Raw genomic sequence first — 20,492 nt, 5'->3', positions numbered from 1 at the left:
AGAGTTTCTAGAGCTTTTTACTCAGGTATGGTAAAACATTCTACAGAATAAATATAGCATTCTAGCTTGCACTATTGCAGCTAATCTATTACAGAGTTATTAAATGCTTTGAACAGCATAGTCATTGTTTTAAATTTTATTCTGAAAGGTAGTGGAGGGTGGCAGAGTGTAATAGCAGAGGAAGAGCGATTAATGCTATTAATGAGCCAAGGTAAGGGGAGGGCCAATCAAAAAAGAGTTTCAGAAGTCAATGCATGATATGATGAGAGAGTTTATTTCAATTTTGCCAGCATCTTGGATGAAAAATTATATATTTTGGAAATATTTCTTATGTGAAAGTGAAATTATTTATTTAATGACAGGATATGAAGAAGCACTGGGCCTGGGGAGATGGGGTTATACTGGAGTTGTTACTCCATCAGTCCCATTGATAGCAAAATGGAATTGACATAGTTACATAGTTAATTTGGTATGATAAAAGTCCATTAAGTTCCGCAATAGTGCATATACACGTACAAATACCTACAGTAGAAAATGCAGATTAGGTAATATTTTGATGCAAAAGTAGTGATGAGTGAATTTGTCCCGTTTCACCGCAAAATTTGCAAAGTTCCATTGAATTTGCAAAATGCGATGACAATTCCGACAAAAATTGTCAAAAAACTTTGATGCCGTAAATATTTGCCTGCTGCGAAATGTGGAAATTCGCCACAAATTCACGCCTGCTGAATAAATTCATTCATCACTATTCAAAAACAGTATAGACAGGCACAACAAAAACAAATGCTCTTGGCACATTATTGATCTCCGTGAGCTTTAGGCAAATATCTAATAAAAAAAAAAAAAAAAGATTATCTTTAAGATGCAGTTATATTTCTAAGACTTTTTTTACTGGGAGCTGGAAAAGGGAAGATAAACGGAAAAAGCCTGCCATAACCATCAGATACAGGGTGTGCCGCATTTTACGTCCAGATTTCTTGTCACGAATCTGTATCAAACAATAGTAGTAAAGGATCTCATCCAAATCATGTTTTGTTGGATTCAGCATTTCCCACGAGTGGAGGAAGAACAGATTTGGTCAAACATATTTACATAAAGACATGTATTTAGCACTATGTTTTATGTCCCTTTTACTCTGCATAGGTAATTGTTTTCAGCTGCATCAGAAGCTTAGTCACTGAATAGCCCCTTAATTTTCATCCATAAAGCAGAATTAAACTCCCCATCCGTTGTTTATATTGCTGCTTCAGTGGCTGCTGTGCCAAGAAAGAATCAACTCAGCAGTAGATTCTTCTATTTCATCTGACCTTCAGTTATTACTTTTCCGCTCGAATCTGAAACTCTTTGTAATGTTTTTTTTCTATAAAGAAAATGTCATTTTAAAAATTCCTTTACTTTGTGACTCTAACCAATGTAAAAAATTTAGAATTTAAAAATGCCATATTCTTCCTCTATTTGGAACACATTCACGCTAACATGTTTGAGTTTTCCTGAATTCCTTGTGACCTTTCGCATCTTAACCAGTAGTTAACTAAGGGGCAGATTTATAATGATATGTAAAAAAACCGGCAGGATAATACAGCACACATTGCCATGCTTCACCATGTAAAAAACGGTGTAAAACTTGTAGGTATTTTTTCTTGTGTGATTACTGCTGGGAGCAATCTAAAATAACGGCGTAAAATCTGTTTGTGTGGCATTAAATTACTCACACCGTTGCCATTTATTTTACACAAATTTTTACACCGTTTTTTCGACTAATTTGGTTTTACACTTAAAGGGGCAAATTTACTTATGGTCGAATATCGAGGGTTAATTAACCCTCGATATTCAACTGTCGAAGTTAAATCCTTCGACTTTGAATATCGGAGTCGAAGGATTTACCGCAATTTTTTCGATCGAATGAAAAATCGTTCGTTCAATCGAACGATTAAATCCTTCGAATCGTTCGATTTGAAGGATTTTAATCTATTGATCGAACGATTTTTCTGTGACCAAAAAAAGATAGCAAAGCCTATGGGGACCTTCCGCATAGGCTAACATTGACTTCGGTAGGTTTTCAGTGGCGAACTAGGGGGTCAAAGTTTTTTTTTAAAGAGACAATACTCCGACTATCGAATGGTAGAATAGTCGAACGATTTTTAGTTTGAATCGTTCGATTCGAAGTCGAAGTCATAGTCAAAGGTCGAAGTAGCCCATTTGATGGTCGAAGTAGCCAAAAAAACATTCGAAATTCGAAGTTTTTTTTATTCTATTACTTCACTCGAGCTAAGTAAATGGGCCCTAAAGTGTCTTGATTCTAGAGCTGAGTGTAATAATTTTACAACTTCTAATATTTCTATATTGTTTGACCATTCCCCATCAAGTATTGGTCATTATACTATAGTGTTTTTCAGGGTGGCTGCAGATAAATTGTTTATCATTAGTATCCTTTCTTTGTATAACATATGCTGACATATTTCATAGAGCTATGCAGTTACTTTATAATAATTCACATCAGTTCCTGGCTCACTGGAATTTACTGTATAACCTATAGTCTTTACTAGTGACGGGCGAATAAATTTGCGTTTCACCAACATTCTGTTGGGGAGCAACACAAGCATTAAAAAGTCCCTTGGCGAGCCAAATAAGGGCTGTGATTGGTAATTTGGTAGCCCCTATGTGGACTGATAGCCTACAGGAGGCTCTACTTAGCACTATACTTCGTTTTTATGCAATTAAAACTCGCTTCCATGCCTGGAATTCAAAAATAAACACCTGCTTTGAGGCCACTGAGAGCAACATCCAAGGGGTTGGAGAGCAACATGTTGCTCACGAGCTACTGGTTGGAGATCACTGCTCTGGTGTATGATTATGTAATTTATTCAAGAGTTCATGAAATAAGGGGGCAGAGCACACACAAAACATAACTTCACAGCTTGTAGATGTTTTCCATTTCACATTTTCAATGTTCTAATAATGTGCCTTCTTGGAGACAATAGAATGTTGTTTCTGTGTTTTCTTAGAGGTAATGTCCACTGTAGATGTGGTGCAAAAAGTCTTCTTCATAGAACAGTTTGATGGACCATACACTGCAGAGGCAAAGCACATTTTAGTTTAATCCTTTAAAATGTCCTTCAAATAGGAGCACCAGGGGTCACATTATTAAGACCCTTAGTGCTCCAACCCATGAGGGGACATGATTACATGTACACAAGTACATTAGAGGACATTATAGACAAATAGCAAGGGATGTTTTTACCCATAAAGTGGATCACTGAACCAGAGGCCTCCCCTTCAGACAAGAAGAAAAGAGCATTCATTTGAAGCAAAGTAGGTGGTTCTTCACAGTCAGGACAGTGAGGTTGTGGAATGCACTGCCGGGTGATGTTGTGATGGCTGATTCTGTTAATGCCTTTAAGAGGGGCTTGGATGATTTCTTGGACAGACATAGGGGCAGATTTACTGTATCAAGGGTCGAATTTCAAAGTGAAAAAACGTTGAAATTCGACCATGGAATCGAATAGGTGTAGTATGATAGTCGAATTCTGAGGTTTTTTCCTTAAAATTAAAATCGTTCGATCACACAATGAAATTCTTCGAGTCGTACAATTTAATTGTACGATCGTGCTATTTTACAAAAAAACCTACGACTTCTGAACATGATGGGTGTATCATTGTGATATGATAGTAGTAAGAACATGATAAAGAACATGATAAAGTGCAGATGTGCTCATAGAGAACAATTGTATCCAATGGCTATTTATCTACATGTAACTATGTAACCAAAGCACTGGAAGAACCATACACCAGGCCAGCAGGACCAGAACAATGGGCAAACAGGAGAAGCACATGCCTAGGATTGCAATGGAGGGGGAGTAGTGGCCATGTATCTCTTCTGCCTGTCTACCCCTAGGTCTGACTAGTCTGTAAGTCCATCAGTGCTGCATTAAGGAGATGGAATATGTGGAAACTAATTGTTGCCTTCAGTTTTGGGGAGGAAGAGGATACCACTGTTAAGATGATGAGTAGGGGTTGGGGTGTTCAGTGGGGACGGGGTGTCCCTTGGTTGCCCATACATATCAGCCTGGTACTGCAGGCCTGTGTTATATTCAACAAATATTATCACAGCCTGGGGTTAAGGTAATTGGTATCCCCCACTGAGTTACACTTTCATTGGCCTTTAAGACCAAAAGTTCTAATTTGCACATCTGCATATTTTGAATGGAATATACTCAAAAAAGAATTCCTCTGTACAGATCAGACAGGAATTTCAGGGATTTTATAAGGCTGCCTAGCAAGCAATGAATCGTTAGAATAAGTCAAAAGAAACAAACACAGAAACAAGTGAGGAACTCACATGATTGTTAGTCATGGATTACGAGACACCAAAAGACATGACACAATAAAAAGCATAAAGCGTACCCTGTTCTATTTAAGAAAGACAGTTTATATAGGAAATAAATACAACATATACAGTACTCCAGATTCCAGGAATGTTATATGTTGTAATTTAATCCCCTGCAGCCCAGAGGATATTAAATGAATTTAACTGTCTTAGCCAGAAATCTCTGATTTTGGATTTGCCTTTGATGTATATATGTAAAGTACTTTGATGTCTCAGTATTGTTCCAGCATTAATAAAAAAAAAGACTCTGTGAAACCATTTGGGATTTTAGTAATGATACAATAATGATCAATGACAGAGTGTTGAAAAAGGACAAGCTATTTTTTTCAGCGTTTTTAGGAAGAACTAGTATAAGTTTCTAAAAACTGTGAGGTATTTGAACATTCCAGATGTACAAGAATAAAAACTGAAATAACCCAACTCTTATGAATGTACTTTACAACATCTGCAGCCAGTTTAGACAGACAGTTTTTGTCTGAAAAAAACATTTTTTAAGTAAAATTCTAAGTAATTTTGCATTATTTTATAGTCACATACTGTATATCTCAAAAAAAAAAAAAAGCATATAGATCAGTATATTCATCATTTCCTGTATTTACCCACCATTCCCCAAAAGAAAAGACATGATTTTTCAGCCCTTTTTGCATGAATGGCACATTCTTGGTACTTGCATCATTTTAGAGGTCCCAGGGGACCATGGGATACCTCTTCTCTGGAACCATTCTTGAGGGTATTCTGCACTGTAAATACAAACACACGCATTTACACTTTGCCTATTTCCCCATGTGCCATAGTGTAAATTATATCTTCAAGCATGTTTTTCATGTCTCTCCTGGCAACCCCTGTGCCAAGCATGCCACTTGCCTGCCACAGTCTCTCACCCACCATCACCCCTCAACCACCAACATGCCCCTGCCCTCTATCATGTAACAATGTATTTTTGTCGACCCACAACAAACCCAAATCCAACACATACCCAGTCCAATCCAGTGTCTTCCCATCCGCTATAATGAAAAGCTGCCTGCCCTAAAGCACACACGGAGCTTTGTTTTCCGAAAGTCGCCCAAAAGCTTTAGTGCAGGCAACTTTTCATTATAGTGGACAGGAAGACACGCGAGATTGTCGCCCAGAAGAAGAGGTGATTAGTCGCCAGGCGACTAAATCTCCCCGAATCTGCCCTTACAGTCAGAAGCCAATAAGAAGGGCATACTCAGGCCAATAAGCTTCCTATTCAGTCAGGAGGAGCAGAGTCAGCATATGGCCAGCCTAAACAACATTACTGTGGTGTTTATACAAATGGCCTGTAGATGTCACTGTACACAATAGTAATACTGTGAATACACAATACTGTCTAGACTGCTTAAAAGTGAAAGTAAGAGTTTCTTCCTGTTGTGTGATAGCTCCATGAGCCTGCTAATAAAGAACTGTTATACTCTACTCATCCTTGGCTACCCAAAGCATAACAAATGGCGACAAGGATGGCTCTTCTACCTCTGCAGCAGCCTGAACCTTTTCTTCCAAACCCTGGTGAGCCTACCATACCTTTTACTGCTTGGATCCGTATGTTTGAAAATTACATTATTGCTGCTGACCAAGAGGATATTTCTGCTGATAGAAAGCGTGCTTTACTTATTCACTGCCTGAGAGCAGAGGGACAGCGTATATTCTATACATTACCATTATCTGATGATACTTATGAAACTACTCTTACTGCTAAAAAGAACTTTTTCGTGCCAAGAGTAAATGTGGTTGCTGAAAGATATAAACAACGTGGACAACGTAATGGCGAATCCACAGAACAATTTGTAGCAGCTTTGAGAGAGCTGGTTGTTACCTGTGAGTTTGGGAATCTAACAGATGAAATGCTAAGAGACCAAATAGTGGAAAAAAAACAAACTGACCTTGCATTAGAGAGAGACTGCTCCTAGAGCAGGATTTAACCCTTGCAAAGACTATTACAGTTGCTAGCCAAATTGAAACAGCAGTGGCAGAGGCTTAAACTCTCAGTCAGGGAACTGCTGGGAATGTAGAGATTGTGAATTCAACACTGTGGCCTAATAATGCACAGTCACAGGCAAAATACAGTGCTAAGGAAAGGGATTCACTACAAAACCGTGCAGCAAATATAAATAAAAAATATTGCTTTCGCTGTGGTTCAACACAACACACTGCAAATTATACTACATGTCCTGCTAAAGCTGTACAGTGCCGCAAATGCACAAAAGTAGGACATTTTGCAAAGATCTACCGTAGTTCTGCTAAAGACGTTCATGAAGTCACTACTACAAATGTTACAGTAATAAGTGTGGATAAAGCTGGTACATTTATTCCAGACAAGTTTATATGCACTGTCAGTGTCAGTACTGCTTCTGCTGACAAGGGACACTCCATTAACCTGATGCTTGATACAGGTTCAGCTGTTTCTATACTACCAAAGGATATTTTCTTGAAATACTTTGCAAAAGATCCGCTTGTTGCACCTCCCCTGAAACTGGTCAGTTACTGACAGGATCCAATCCCTGTGCTTGGTTTCTTGCCAGTGACTGTACAGTTTGAACCAAATACTGCAAAATGTGACTTTTAAATTGTGAAGTGGGGTACTGCTATACTTGGAAGGGATCTCTTTGCTGGATTAAACCTACAATTAATTGATTGTCTCATTACTACAGCACCAGTGCCTGCCACACAGACAGTGTCCCCAAGACATTTGTTTATTTACTATCATGGGGAATGTTTGATCTTATTCATTAACTCATAGCAACCAATTAATAATTATATCTTACTGCTGCAATGCTGTTAAGCTCTGCATTTACTCTTAGCTTTATGTAAAAATGTCTCATTGGGGGGTCTTACTCTAAATAGAAAAAAAAAACATTAATATGGCAAATATTGCTTTGAGTAATCATACAGTCACAGTAGATTTAGCTTGCTTCCTTTTTGACATGCATACAATGTTTAAATAATTTGAAACATGCCATCTGTTGTTATGGCTTAGCATGTCCAGGATATGAGTATCTACCTAAAGTTCCTGTTATCATAACTCAGTAGATCTTGTCTTGACTTGTCTTGGCACAATAATCTATTATAGCTTAGTAGGTGTATGACTATATACAGTATGTTCTCAAGAAAAACCACAATGCTAGAGTGTAATAACTCACCCTGGTGGTCTAGTGGGGGTGCGGCAGGGATGCCCATCGCACCCTCGGAAGGGACGCTCGCCGTATCCGTCTCCTTCGGTGCCATCTCTGTGAATGTGCATTCTTCCAAGTTTGCAGTTTGGCTATTTCTGCCTATATCTGTAAAAGTGCCGAAAGTGACGTCATTGGATAGAGAGAAATTTGAATATTTAAAGGGTCCTCTGTGTTAAAATCATTGCCCAATATCACTTAGTTCCTGTGTGTGATTTTCAAGTAATTCCTGATCTGTTTTTGTCCCTGCCTATCTCTGATCTCGTCTAGTCTGCTGCCTGCCCTGATTTTGCCTGTCCCTTGACTATTCTTCTGGGAGCTGATTTTGTACTGCGTCTTGGTGTTTGACCCAGCTTGTGACCTTGACTCTGCTTTGTCTTAGAATTCTGTTAACAACTCAGTCTGTACCTCGACCACGATTCTTGTTCTCAATTCCAGTACCACATTCGGTTCCCTAGCCTGCCTAGAGCTCTCTCCCTGGTTCTCTCACATTAAGACCTGGCGGCACACGAGTAGCGGAGGGCTCCTCCCGAAGCCAGAAGTGGTTGTCATAGGGCGGAAGAGTGAGCTGTGACCGGGACCTTGGAGTTTGCCCTGGGTTTTTGACTCTGATCTTAACATAGTGACAAAGCAAGGTGAATGCCAGCTCGCCTAATCGTGGGTTATAAGTATGGTGCTAGGTTAGAGTGTTTCAGCACTGCTTTTTTCTATTTAGGAGTTTTAGGATTCCTACAAATGTGTGTCTACAAATAATGTGTTTGCCCTGTTGAGATCACCTGTTAAATTAGCCAAACACAAATTCCTTGTTTCGCTGCTAGAAAATGAATTTGCGAAACTGCGTCGACAATTAGCCGGCAGAAAATCCGCTGCGGCAAAAAAATTTGGACGCCCATTGTTTTTAATGTATTTGGACCAAATAGCCACACGTATAAAAATTGTCGCTCGCGTCTAAATAGATTATTATTGACACCCATTGACTTCAATGCCAATTTATGAGGCAGCATAAAAATTGTTTCATATAATTCTTGAAAAAGTACTATAAAAACATTTCATTTGTGGATAAATTTGGCTTACTGGTAAGGTAAATATGCTTCTGTACATTGTGGTTTCCTCTAGTTTTTAAGTCTCTACACAATATAACATAAATGAACGTTTATGTCTATTTTTGCCCCAACAAAGCAATTTACCTGGAAGACCAATTCTGAGCTGACACTGAAGCCTGCAGGTGTTTTATGTTACTGCCATGCAGGAGATAAAACAAAGCTTATAGTTTGAAATTGATGTTTTGTTTGAAGTTGGGGGAGAGGAAAGTATAAAATACTCGCATATCCACTTCAGTAAGTTTCCGATCTATTTGACTCTGTGAAGTCTATATTCTGTTCTAGCTGTTTATTGCAGGCCAGACTGTTTAATGTGCTATTTCAATTCTCTCTTTCAGATCATTTTCTGTTTTCCTGATACTGCCAGGTGTGGACATCGTTGCAAAAAGAAGCAAAAGACGGACATCAAAGGGACTCTAGGTCAGGTTTTAAAACCTTCACTGGAATTCATCAAATATCAGCCTGAAGAGATATTCAAGATTGTAACTACAGAAGAAGCAGACCCTGTGGCTGCAGGGGGCCCAGGAGGTATAGGGGCCCATGAGGTCCTAATTCATATACATTTTCAATAAATATTGGTAAAACTGGTCAACCTCTATACAAATTATTTCAAAACGTCTGCTCTCTCTCTGATTAATTGAATATACTAGTATATGGATTGTATTTCTGAGCAACCTCAGCTGTTTGATTCTCTAAATACATTTTTACTGATGAATTTCCAGTTGTATACAAAGCTCTCTGTGTGTGTTTTTTCTGCTTTTTGTCTGGCCTCGATAATTGTGCTTTGTGGTATGTGTTTATTGTTTTGCATTGCTCAATGCTGCTGTTGTCTTTTTTTTTTTTTTTTACAAAACTCATTGAATGTTTAGGTCATAATTTAATGTTTAGCTCTAATAGCCTTTTATTCAAAAGTAGGTTTTATGTTCTATTATTTAATGCATACTATATACATCATACACATCAGTTCCTGCCCCTTTGGGGCTTACAATCTAATGACTGTAGAACACACACACAGTATGAGGAAGGAGGAACCGAGTAGCCCCCCTATATACTTTTTGGATTGTGGGAGGAATTAAAAGTACATGGAGGAAATACACAAGTACAGTGAGAACATATAAAATACTTACAGATACTGCTATGGCTTAAATCCAGCCTAGAACCCCAGCACAAATAAAAACACATAAAATGAAACACCACACGTTACATAACAAGTTTGTATCCCTTGTGCTGATAATTCACCTTTATCCACTTCCATTTTCATAAGGCATTACCATTTGCCAATATAATTGTTAGGGCTCATTCACTACAAGTGCAGTGAGCAAAATGCAATTTCCAGTGCAATCATGTTTCTTTCTCACAATGCAGAGTATTTTTGCAGAATTCAGGTATTGTTGACACAAAAGGGAGATGCTCTTGACACAATTGTGATGTGCTTATATTTTGTATCTTGTGCCTGATTTGACAAAATGAATGCAATTTGCACATGTTCTTCATAGCTATTTGGGCACAATGGGGCTGGATATTTTCAAGTCTGCTTGGTGTTATTTCTGTTGTTTTCTTGCATAGTTTCCAAAGTCCATCATTCAAGTGACATGTGCACCCTATTTTTTTAGCGCAGCTGAATTGTCAGGAAGTAAAATATCAGCAATTTCTCTTATTTTGTCAAAAAGTTGTTCATCCTCCCTTGAGCAATAATAAGATTTTGGAAGGTCTGGGAAATCTGGGTAGATATTGAAGTTCTTTGTAAAAAAAAAAAAGAAACTGAGCGAAGTGAGCTAATAACACATTGAAGAAGTATCTATGAAAGATTTATAAATAGGAAAAAATGTAAATCTATACATTTCAGATAGTGATGGGCGAATTTGCGCCGTTTTGCTTCACCGAAAAATTCACGAAACTGCAAAAAATTCACGAAACGGCGCCGGCGTCTCGTTTTTGATGCCGGCGTTCATTTTTTCCGTAATTTTTTTGGCGAATCGCACAAATTCGCAGCAAATTCGCCGCAAATTCGCGCCTGACAAATATATTCGCCAATCACTAATTTCAGACAATAATTTATTTTATGAATATACTCATTTTCATGCAGGAGCGCTCATGAATTCACTTTCCAGTAGAGCTCAAACATTGTCATCCTCTCCAGTTACATTGCACTCTACTGAACTGGATGGAGCTGTAACACTTTCATTGTAGTCCAAGAATTCAAGTTTCTCAATCAGTCACATAACCTGGTGCAGGCACAAAGAAATAAATTGATGGTTATACATCCAGAAAAGAAGGCCAGCTATGTACTATACATGCCTGAAATCCATTGAAACAATTATTTCTGGGAAGTTTACATCTGAATCCAATTAGTGCAGAATTATTGGGTGCATCACCCTAACACAAAGTATGGTCATTATGTGGCCCACTCGTGCAGTCAGTTGTTTGAAATGGAAATGTGTCTCCTTTATACATTCACATGTAGCTAAACATTGGGAATTAGATGTCTTATTTTGTGTGTATTTTTTATCTCTTCCATGGGAGCACATACAAGCATATTTATTTCCACATATATGTATATTAACACATTTATATGAATAACAGGCATCTTGGCAGTTTGGGTTTGTTCAATGTGCTCCATGCTCCATACAAATACAGAAATACACACACTTTTCTTGTTCAACAATGATATGATTCAGGGCACTTTTTGCCAATTCACATAATTACCTGACAGGTCAATATTGTTGATTAATACAAACAAAATGTGCTCCTTGAAGCTGAATTTCCCGACCTTGTGTATATGTACGTGTGAATTTTCATTTCCTTTGCTGCTTCAAAAGAAACAACGGTCAGATCTGGTCAGATGCTGGTAACTTGGATAAAGGAACAAATTAAATGGTATTTATAGAACAATGAAATGCCAGCAGTAATATAAACTACCTTATGGGCAATAAAAAAAGAGATATTTATACAGAACCCTTGGTTCTTGAGTCTTTCATAAGCAATCACTTAAATCTACACTTACATATTGATGAATAGAAAAACAGTGTTTTCTACAGATGAATGCAGAAGGTACACAAAGAAGCTGATATATAAAAAAAAAATTGAGATTTTAATTGAATTTTTTAATTAAAAAATTTGAATTTCAAAAATCGATCAGCTAAAAAAAAACTCAGATGCGACAAAAGCACATGCTATCTCTCATTTTGTTGACTTGTTTTGTTGGAAAATAGTCTAAATTTTGCTAATACAACTCACACTGACTTCTACATGGACTTGCCAACTTTTAGAATATCTTTACCGGTATGGGATCAGTTATCCGGAAACCCATTATCCAGAAAGCTCAAAATTACTGAAAGGATGTCTCCCATAGACTCCATTTTATCCAAATAATTCAAATTGTAAAAAATTATTTCTTTTTTCTCTGTAAAAATAAAACAGTAGCTTGTACTTGATCCCAACTAAGATATAATTAATCCTGGCTGGAAGCAAGACTAGCCTAGTGGTTTATTTAATGTTTTCTAGTAGACTTAGGGGGTTATTTACTAAAATACGAATGCAAAAATCACTAATAATTCATGATTTTTTTTATAAAATCAGACTTTTAAAAAATCACAAATTTTTTCAGAATTTATTAAACCCCCAGGATGGTAAAGTCAGAATCTGAAAATCCGGCATCTCATACCTGTTGAGGTTGCATATAAGTCAATGGAAGAAGTCCCAATGATTTTTTTATGTGCGCTGGGTTTCGTGCAATACCCCAAAGTTTTCGGGCAAAAATCTGAGTTTTCAAATGAAAAATCCGAAAAAATCTTTAAAATCGGATGAAAAATCAGAAAAAAATCATTAAAATAAGATTTTTTTCCCGCAAAGCAAATTTCCGGCAAAATGTAATAATAAATAAATGCAGAAAACCAGAGTGGATTTGATTGGAGTTTGTAGCAGAAAATATTGAAATAAGTTCGGACTTTAATAAATAACACCCTTAAAGTATGAATATCCAAATTACAGAAAGATCCATTATCTGGAAAGCCCCAGGTCCTGAGCATTCTGGATAACATGCCCATACCTGTATTTTGAGTGTATAAATCCAGCTTGGGTTGAACTTCCCAGCAGAAAAAGAAGCATTTTAAAATATTCCATTTTCCCACATCAGTTGACAATTTTTGGCAGAAATGTCTTACCTTTTTTGATTTCCCAATAGTTCAACAAAACTTAAAGGGATACTGTCATGGGAAACTCATCAGTTAATAGTGCTGCTCCAGCAGAATTCTGCACTGAAATCCAATTCTCAAAAGAGCAAACAGATTTTTTTTATATTCAATTTTGAAATCTGACATGGGGCTAGACATATTGTCAGTTTCCCAGCTGCCCCCAGTCATGTGACTTGTGCCTGCACTTTAGGATGGAACTACTTTCTGGCAGGCTGTTATCTCTCCTACTTATTGTAACTGAATCAGTCTCAGTGGGACTTGGCTTTTACTATTGAGTGCTGTTCTTAGATCTACCAGGCAGCTGTTATCTTGTTTTAGGGAGCTGCTATCTGGTTACCTTCCCATTGTTCTTTTGTTTGGCTGCTGGAGGGGGAAGGGGGGGGTGATATCACTCCAACTTGCAGTACAGCAGTAAAGAGTGACTGAAGTTTATCAACAAAGTCAATACATGCAGTTCAGAGTTGCTCTGATGGTGTACACGGGTAGATGAGCTGCACGGTAAGGCAAGTAAGAGTTTGATGGCCAATTAGTTTGATCCTTGGTGGTTCATAATTGCTTTGCCACTGCCAGCAAAGGGGCGATATTGAGCTTATAAACGCACTCTCTCCAAATGGGGGCGAGTGGATTGGGGACCTCATCCACAGCCTTGTATCAGAGTCATGTTCACTATTGGCATTATTTTAATGACACGGGCATGCAGCAAACACTGAAATAACACCCTATATGTATTGACTTTGTTTTTGTGCACAGTAATTCGATATCACTTTTACAGATACTTATATATGCACTATTACATTATGGCACCCAGTGATAGTTCAGCAATTGTGCTGAGCTGTCTGGCACTTGTTGATGACATCATCCTCATGCTGTTTGAGGCCTAATTTACTCTTTAAATGTGATTCACTGTTGTGTGTGTATTCACCCTCCTGAAGACGGCCTCAGTTGGAGCGCCGAAATGTTGAGCAAGAATAAACTTTCACTTGGCTTTTGAGACACAAAGTCCTTGGAGTGCGGTTTGTTTGTTTTCTGTTATACTAATGTGTTGACCGGCACCCAGGCATTTGGGAACAGTTTAGAGTGCACCAGTTGTATGGGATTTATATATATATATATATATATATATATATATATATATATATATATAGCGATGAAGAAGATAAGCACTCCAGTATTTCTAGTTAATAATTATTTATTCTACTGTGCATATATATATATATACATATACTCCTGAAGACGGCTCGACCTACAGAGCCGAAACGTCGATAAATGAATTTTGATTTTTGATACAATATCAAAGATCTGTTTGGTGCAGTTTTTATTGGAGCTATTATATATATATATATATATGTATATATATATATATATATATATATATATATATATATTTATTTATTAATTAAGGATGAAGCTTTGGGAATTTTATTTTTATAATTGTTTTAATTATCTTTAAAAGACTTTTCTTAAAACAAAATCCTCTACAAAATATCACCAAAAACCACTCAAATGACAATTAGCAACTGGTTATCCACGGAAACCCCATATTTGGAGAGTTGGAGAAGGCTCAGTAAATATGTGTTTACTGTAGATGGACCTTTTCAACCTTTAGTGACACTCTCATTCTTTAACATTAGAAATAAACATAAATTAAGGATGAGGCTAATTACTGTATCCATGGAATCCTCATATATGAAGTGTAGTAGAGCGCTAAAACATGCACACATAAAACCACATTAACTCCTCACATATAGTGAACCAGGTCAGAATGAAACACAGGATCCCAAAAATGCAAGTTTATTAAAATGTATTTTTATTAAAATTTGTGATTAAGTTTTTTTCACTTTTTGAGAAAATCATGGCAATAAAATGTAAACTAGAATATATTTTTCAAAACTCTACAGCAGTCATCCCCAAACCAGTAGCTCGTGAGCAAAATGTTCCTCTCCAACCCCTTGGATGTAGGTTGACAATCCACATAGGGGCTACCAAATGGCCAATCACAGCACTTATTTGGCATCCAGAGAACATTTTTCATGCTAGTGATGCTCCTAATCTCCTTTTACTTCTGAATGTTGCTCACGGGTTTTTAAAGGTTGGGGACCCCTGGTCTACAGCCTCTGCAGTTGAGATTTCACAGATTCATTGAAATGAATGGAAACAGTGCTATTTTCGCTTGCAATCACGCCAAGCCTATTCCATTTTTTTCTTAAATATGCTAGTGATGCAGCAAAAAACAGCCTTACCAGTTTTGTCTGTTTTTTTTATAAAATCACAATTTTTCAAGATTTAGAATAAAAAAATAGTAAATTGGCCTCCCCCAGTGTGTTCTAACAGTAATGCAACAAACCATTCAATAAATTACAACTTCTGATGTCCAGAAGCATTGTGTCCCTTTGTAATTGTTTACCACTCTAAGGTCAAGCACTCAACATTCTAATTTTTCTTGGTATCTTCATAAATGGGCGAAAAAACATTTTCAGTCCTGTAATTACTTTGCTAGGTTTTTTCATTTACTTCTAATCCTAGACTTCAGCTTCTAATCTACACTGTTGCATTTTCCGATATGGATATGCATTTGTGTGCAGTCTGCATCCATGCAGCTATGGAACTACTACTCCCGGCTTCTAGCTCAGAAGTGTTTTCAGCTGCGAGTTTCTAATACAGGCCCCTGAAGATGAAGCATGTACTTAGATGTATTGTGTCTAAAGGCATTTACACACTTCCATTGTAAGAACAGTGGTAACAAACTCATCTCCGAAACTGAAACAAATGTTTTACTGCACAGTTGGGTCCATATTTGACCTTATTTGCAGGATAAAGCTGGTTCCAACAGTTACAATTGGGAATGCAATATTGGGTAGGCTACACTGCTTGCTTAAGCAAATGGAGGTCCTGTCATTCAGCTGTCTCTGCACCAGGAAACAGGGTAAACATTTCTATTTGACCCTTTTCACACTAGTCCCCTCTCCAGAAGATCATAGAGCAAGCATAGACTTATGTCAAGTGGAAAAGTCTTTCTCCAAAGTCCAGTCAGTCTTGCAGACAAGGCACCACGGCAAGTCCCTGCATGAAACAGTTCTGTGACCATCTATTTTGAAGAATTGCTTATTTTCCACTTTCCCAGCGGGTGAGAACTGTTAGCTATACTAAAAGAATATCTCCTTCTTCGCTTTAACAGGATTTAAGAACTCCACTGATTTTCCTCTGCGATATCCATGTGTCCTAGGGTTTTGTGTGTGTCTGTTTCTATCAACATTGGGATGAAACAATTTTTTTGCTTTCTTTATTTCTTTTTAATCCTTTTACCTCCTTGGATATAAAAAAGTGTTCCCATTAGTTAGGTTGTAGGGGCTATTTCAACAGCTTTCGAAGGTTTGGAAAGTACGTTCCATTGCTCTAAAATTTACAGTGAAAATTGTGAAGCAGCAACAGATGGAATTGCAAGAAGGTTTCTTAGAGTTTGCTGTTTGCTTTTTGATTGATGCAAATCTGATGGATTTCTTTTTACAGACGTGCCATGATGAGTCCAGCTCAAGGTCTGACGCTAGACGACAGATTCTATGATTTTCCTTCATTTGGGGAGAGAACAGTCTCATTCCATGAAGATGTCTCTGCCATAACCAGATTTGAAGAGGAAGAAACAGAATATGAAGAGGAATTCAACATTTATTCTCCAATGGGTCACCCCAAAAGAAAACGAGTGATCACATATGTCCAGCGCCAAGCTGCCAACATCAGAGAACGAAAGCGGATGTTTAACCTCAACGAAGCATTTGATGTGCTACGAAAAAAAGTACCGACTTTTGCCTATGAAAAAAGACTTTCCCGAATTGAAATATTACGCCTTGCCATTGTGTATATATCCTTCATGACTGAATTGCTGGAAAGCTCTGAAAATAAAAAATAGGATGTGTGCGAAGATGGAGCCAGTGTTAATGTTTCTACAGTCAAAGCCAGGTGTGTCCTTTACTGTTATGTTTCGCCATTCTAGCTTTAAATTAAGATGCTTGTATGGGATAGTGTTAAATTAATACATGAAGGGGAAGAGAGCTGAATAGAGTACACAGATCTATGTACTAATACAGTTATGGGACCTGTTATCCAGAATGCTCGGGACCTGGGGTTTTCCGGATAACGGATCTTTCCGTAATTTGGGTCTTCATGCCTTAAATCTACTAGAAATTCATTTAAACATTAAATAAACCCAATAGGCTGGTTTTGCTTCCAATAAGGATTAATTATATCTTTGTTGGAATCATGTACAAGTTAATGTTTTCTTATTACAGAGAAAAAGGAAATCATTTTTAAAAATTTGGATTATTTGGATAAAATGGAGTCTATGGGAGACAGCCATTCCGTAATTCGGAGCTTTCTGGATATCGGGTTTCCGGATAAGGGATCCTATACCTGTAGTGTGAAATAAATATACTGTAAATGGTTTTAAATTCCACTATTCTTCATAAAAAATGTTAATATTTGTATTTTTTGTTTGATATTGTATTTTTATATATTAAAATTATGTATCATCTATCTGCTTTAGTGGATAAACTGTAAAAAAAAAAAAAAAAAAAAAAGAGAGAGAGAGAGAGAGATACTTTGTGGGATGGAATGCTGAAAGTATATCTTGTATAAAGATTAAATGATATTTTAATAATAATCACCCTTGCCATCCATTACTCATTCCAATGACATTTTTTGACAGAATTGCCTTGTAAGCTCTAATTGGCACAAATCAGACAATGTAAGATTATTAAAAAAAATCATAATTAGTGCCTGGATTAAAAAGTTACGAATCATTTGAAAAAGAAATGAAATAAATATAATGAAATCATTTTAAAATTATACTTGTTTTTTTTCCCTAAGGCATGGGTTTGTATTCTTTTTACCATAATTTATATCTTTTGAGCTATGTCTACATATTTTAATAATAATGTAAACAGTCAGATTTTGGGGGCTAAAAAGAAAAACAGGAAAATAGCTTACCAAATGACTGCAAAAAAAAAAAAATTTGTGCAAAGTTTTCCCCATTATTGGTTTTGACATGAGTGATATTAAAAAGACGAGCCAGAATGTTTAAACAAGTGGCCATTTTTTAATTTCAGTGTTGGCTCATAGTTGTCGAGAGCCCTGAGAAACCCCCGGAGCCCCTTCTTTTGTGCCGGCCACTCTCAGGGAACTAATTGGCTTTTGATAGCTGTTGATGCTGCACTTACACCTGCAGGTGGGAGGGATTTAACTTCACAGGCTGAGGCAAAGGCAAGAAAAACTTTAATTATTTTGGCATTATCTGATAACGCCTCGGAGGTCACTGTAACAATGTGCTGGGAATAGGACTGCCTGCCGAGTCAATAGAAAGGAAAAACAAATAAAGCAGGGTTTTTATAACCTTTAAAATATATTAAAAACAAGAATAATTATTGTATACATTTCAGAACACAGACCGTTGCAGAGAATCTATTTTCAACATAAAGAGAAAGAAGTCATATATAGGATACCTCACATATTGTTGCTGCTTACAGAATTTACATTAATGTAGAAACGAACACAAGGGAAAATTCTGAAATGAAAGAAAATTTAACCGCAAGCAGCTTTCCAATATACAGCAAGTAAAACGTTTTAACAGTTATAAAGTTTTTTTTGTAACATAACTGCAATTAAAAAAAGACTGTGGGGCAAATTTACTAAAGGACGAAGTCGATGTCACTAGCTAAAACGAAGGGGCAGATTTATCAAAGGTCAAAGTGAATTTTCGAATTAAAATATTCCAATTTCGAAGTAATTATTGGGTCCTTCGACCGTCGAATAGGCCAAATTCAACTTCAACTTCGATTCGAATTGAAAATTCGACCACTCGAAAATCGAAGTCTCTTTAAAAAACTTTGACTGCGACACTTCGCCACCTTAAAGTGGACCTGTCACCCAGACACAAAAATCTGTATAATAAAAGTCCTTTTCAAATTAAACATGAAATCCAATTTCTATTTTTTATCAAAGCATTCATAGCTGCTGTAAGCTCATTTAAAAAAATCTCAGCTGTCAATCAAATATTGACAATTACTTTTACTTTCCATTCAGCACTTCTTAGATGTCACTGCTCTCCCCACATTCCCCCGTTCTCTTTACCATTTAATTGTGTAGCCAGGGCATGGGGATGGACATCAGGTCCCCCATTCTGGAGCACAAACAAGATTCTGAGCTGATGTAAGACTTGCCTTAATAACAGTGTGCACAAAATGGCTGCTGCCTGCTTGCTATAACTTTGAAATCCCAGACTGAAGGACGCAAGATTCATATAATTTATATAGTGTAATTAAAGTTAATTTTTCTAAACTAATGTGATAAAATAGGATTTTGAATAATTTTTTTGGGTGACTGTTCCCCTTTAAACCTGCCGAATTGCTGTTTAGCCTATGGGGGACCTCCTAGAACTGAGGCTTTTGGGCAAGTTTTGAGAAGTCGAAGTTTTTTTAAAAATCCTTTGAAACGTTCGATTCGAAGGGTTAAATCGTTCGATCGTCAGATTTTACTTAGATCGTACTTTCGAATTTCGAAGTTTTTTTACATTCGAAATTCGATCCTTGATAAATATACCCCTCAAAGTTGTAATTGTTATATATATATTTTTAAATTTTTTATAACCCTTTGAAGGTCATGCCACATTTGTTTTAGGGTGGGACAATAGAGGATCTTTTTTAAAAATAAGTGGCCACTTCAAGCAATTTCACCAACATCTCTAATAAAGACCTATGTGTACCCGTCCTATTTAAATTGACCTAAGTGTGTGTGTGTTAATAAAGATTCGCAAGGCAGAAAGTAACGCTAGCAAAAGTCTGCTATGAAATTCTTTCGCTGGCGAATTTTCGCTGGTGACACTTCTCCAGCGTTTGTCTGCTGAGACATAACTTTGCATTTTGATGAATAAGCGTATGCGCTGCAAATTAAGGAAACTTCGGGCGACTTCGGAAATCGAAGCGGCGTGAGTGTATTAGCGCAGGCGATTCTTCATTCAAGCAGACAGAAGGCAGTTCAGGGAGATTGTCGCCACGCAGAAGAGGCGATTAGTCGCCAGGCGACTAAATCTCCCCAGATCAGCTTGTCTGCCGCAACCCTAAATGTAGCAGCAGACAAAAGAATAATCCAAAGCATCTATCCTGTCACTTGTCTCTTCTCCTGTCAGGAATGGCAACAGGAACAGAATGATGGGTAAAACAAGGTTTTAGGGGATAGTTAATTTTGTCTTTTGTACAAACTGGCAAAAACATATTTGGCAACTAGGGATGTCGCGGACTGTTCGCCGGCGAACTTGTTCGCGCGAACATCGGCTGTTCGCGCTCGCCGAATGTTCGCGAACGTCGCGCGACGTTCGCCATTTTGGGTTTGCCTTACCTGGCGCTTTTTTTTGACCTCTCACCCCAGACCAGCAGATACATGGCAGCCAATCAGGAAGCTCTCCCTCCTGGACCACCCCCACACCCCCTGGACCACTCCCCTTCCATATATAAACTGAAGCCCTGCAGCGTTTTTTCATTCTGCCTGTGTGTGCTTGCAAGAGCTAGTGTAGGGAGAGAGCTGTTACTGATTTCACTGATTTCTTTGAGGGACAGTTGATAGTAAGTTTGCTGGCTAG

The 20,492-nt window shown here is 37.5% G+C and overlaps 1 protein-coding gene across 1 annotated transcript; it reads left to right on the top strand.

Annotated features, from left to right (window-relative positions):
* The first annotated feature begins 16,384 nt into the window (after positions 1-16,384).
* Positions 16,385-16,999, top strand: ferd3l.S (Fer3-like bHLH transcription factor S homeolog). The gene has a single exon (XM_018269493.2). The coding sequence runs from the start codon at positions 16,386-16,388 to the stop codon at positions 16,770-16,772; it is 387 nt and encodes a 128-aa protein (XP_018124982.1). The 5' UTR covers position 16,385; the 3' UTR covers positions 16,773-16,999.
* Positions 17,000-20,492: the final 3,493 nt, after the last annotated feature.

This window comes from Xenopus laevis, chromosome 6S, assembly GCF_017654675.1.
Source record: "Xenopus laevis strain J_2021 chromosome 6S, Xenopus_laevis_v10.1, whole genome shotgun sequence".
Classification (NCBI taxonomy): Eukaryota; Metazoa; Chordata; class Amphibia; order Anura; family Pipidae; genus Xenopus; species Xenopus laevis.
The sequence above is the reverse complement of the archived record's forward strand: the minus strand, read 5'-3'. Positions and strand labels throughout refer to the sequence as shown.

Excerpts from the sequence above, each read along its gene's own strand:
- ferd3l.S (XM_018269493.2), top strand. The coding sequence starts at position 16,386 with ATGAGTCCAGCTCAAGGTCTGACGCTAGACGACAGATTCTATGATTTT.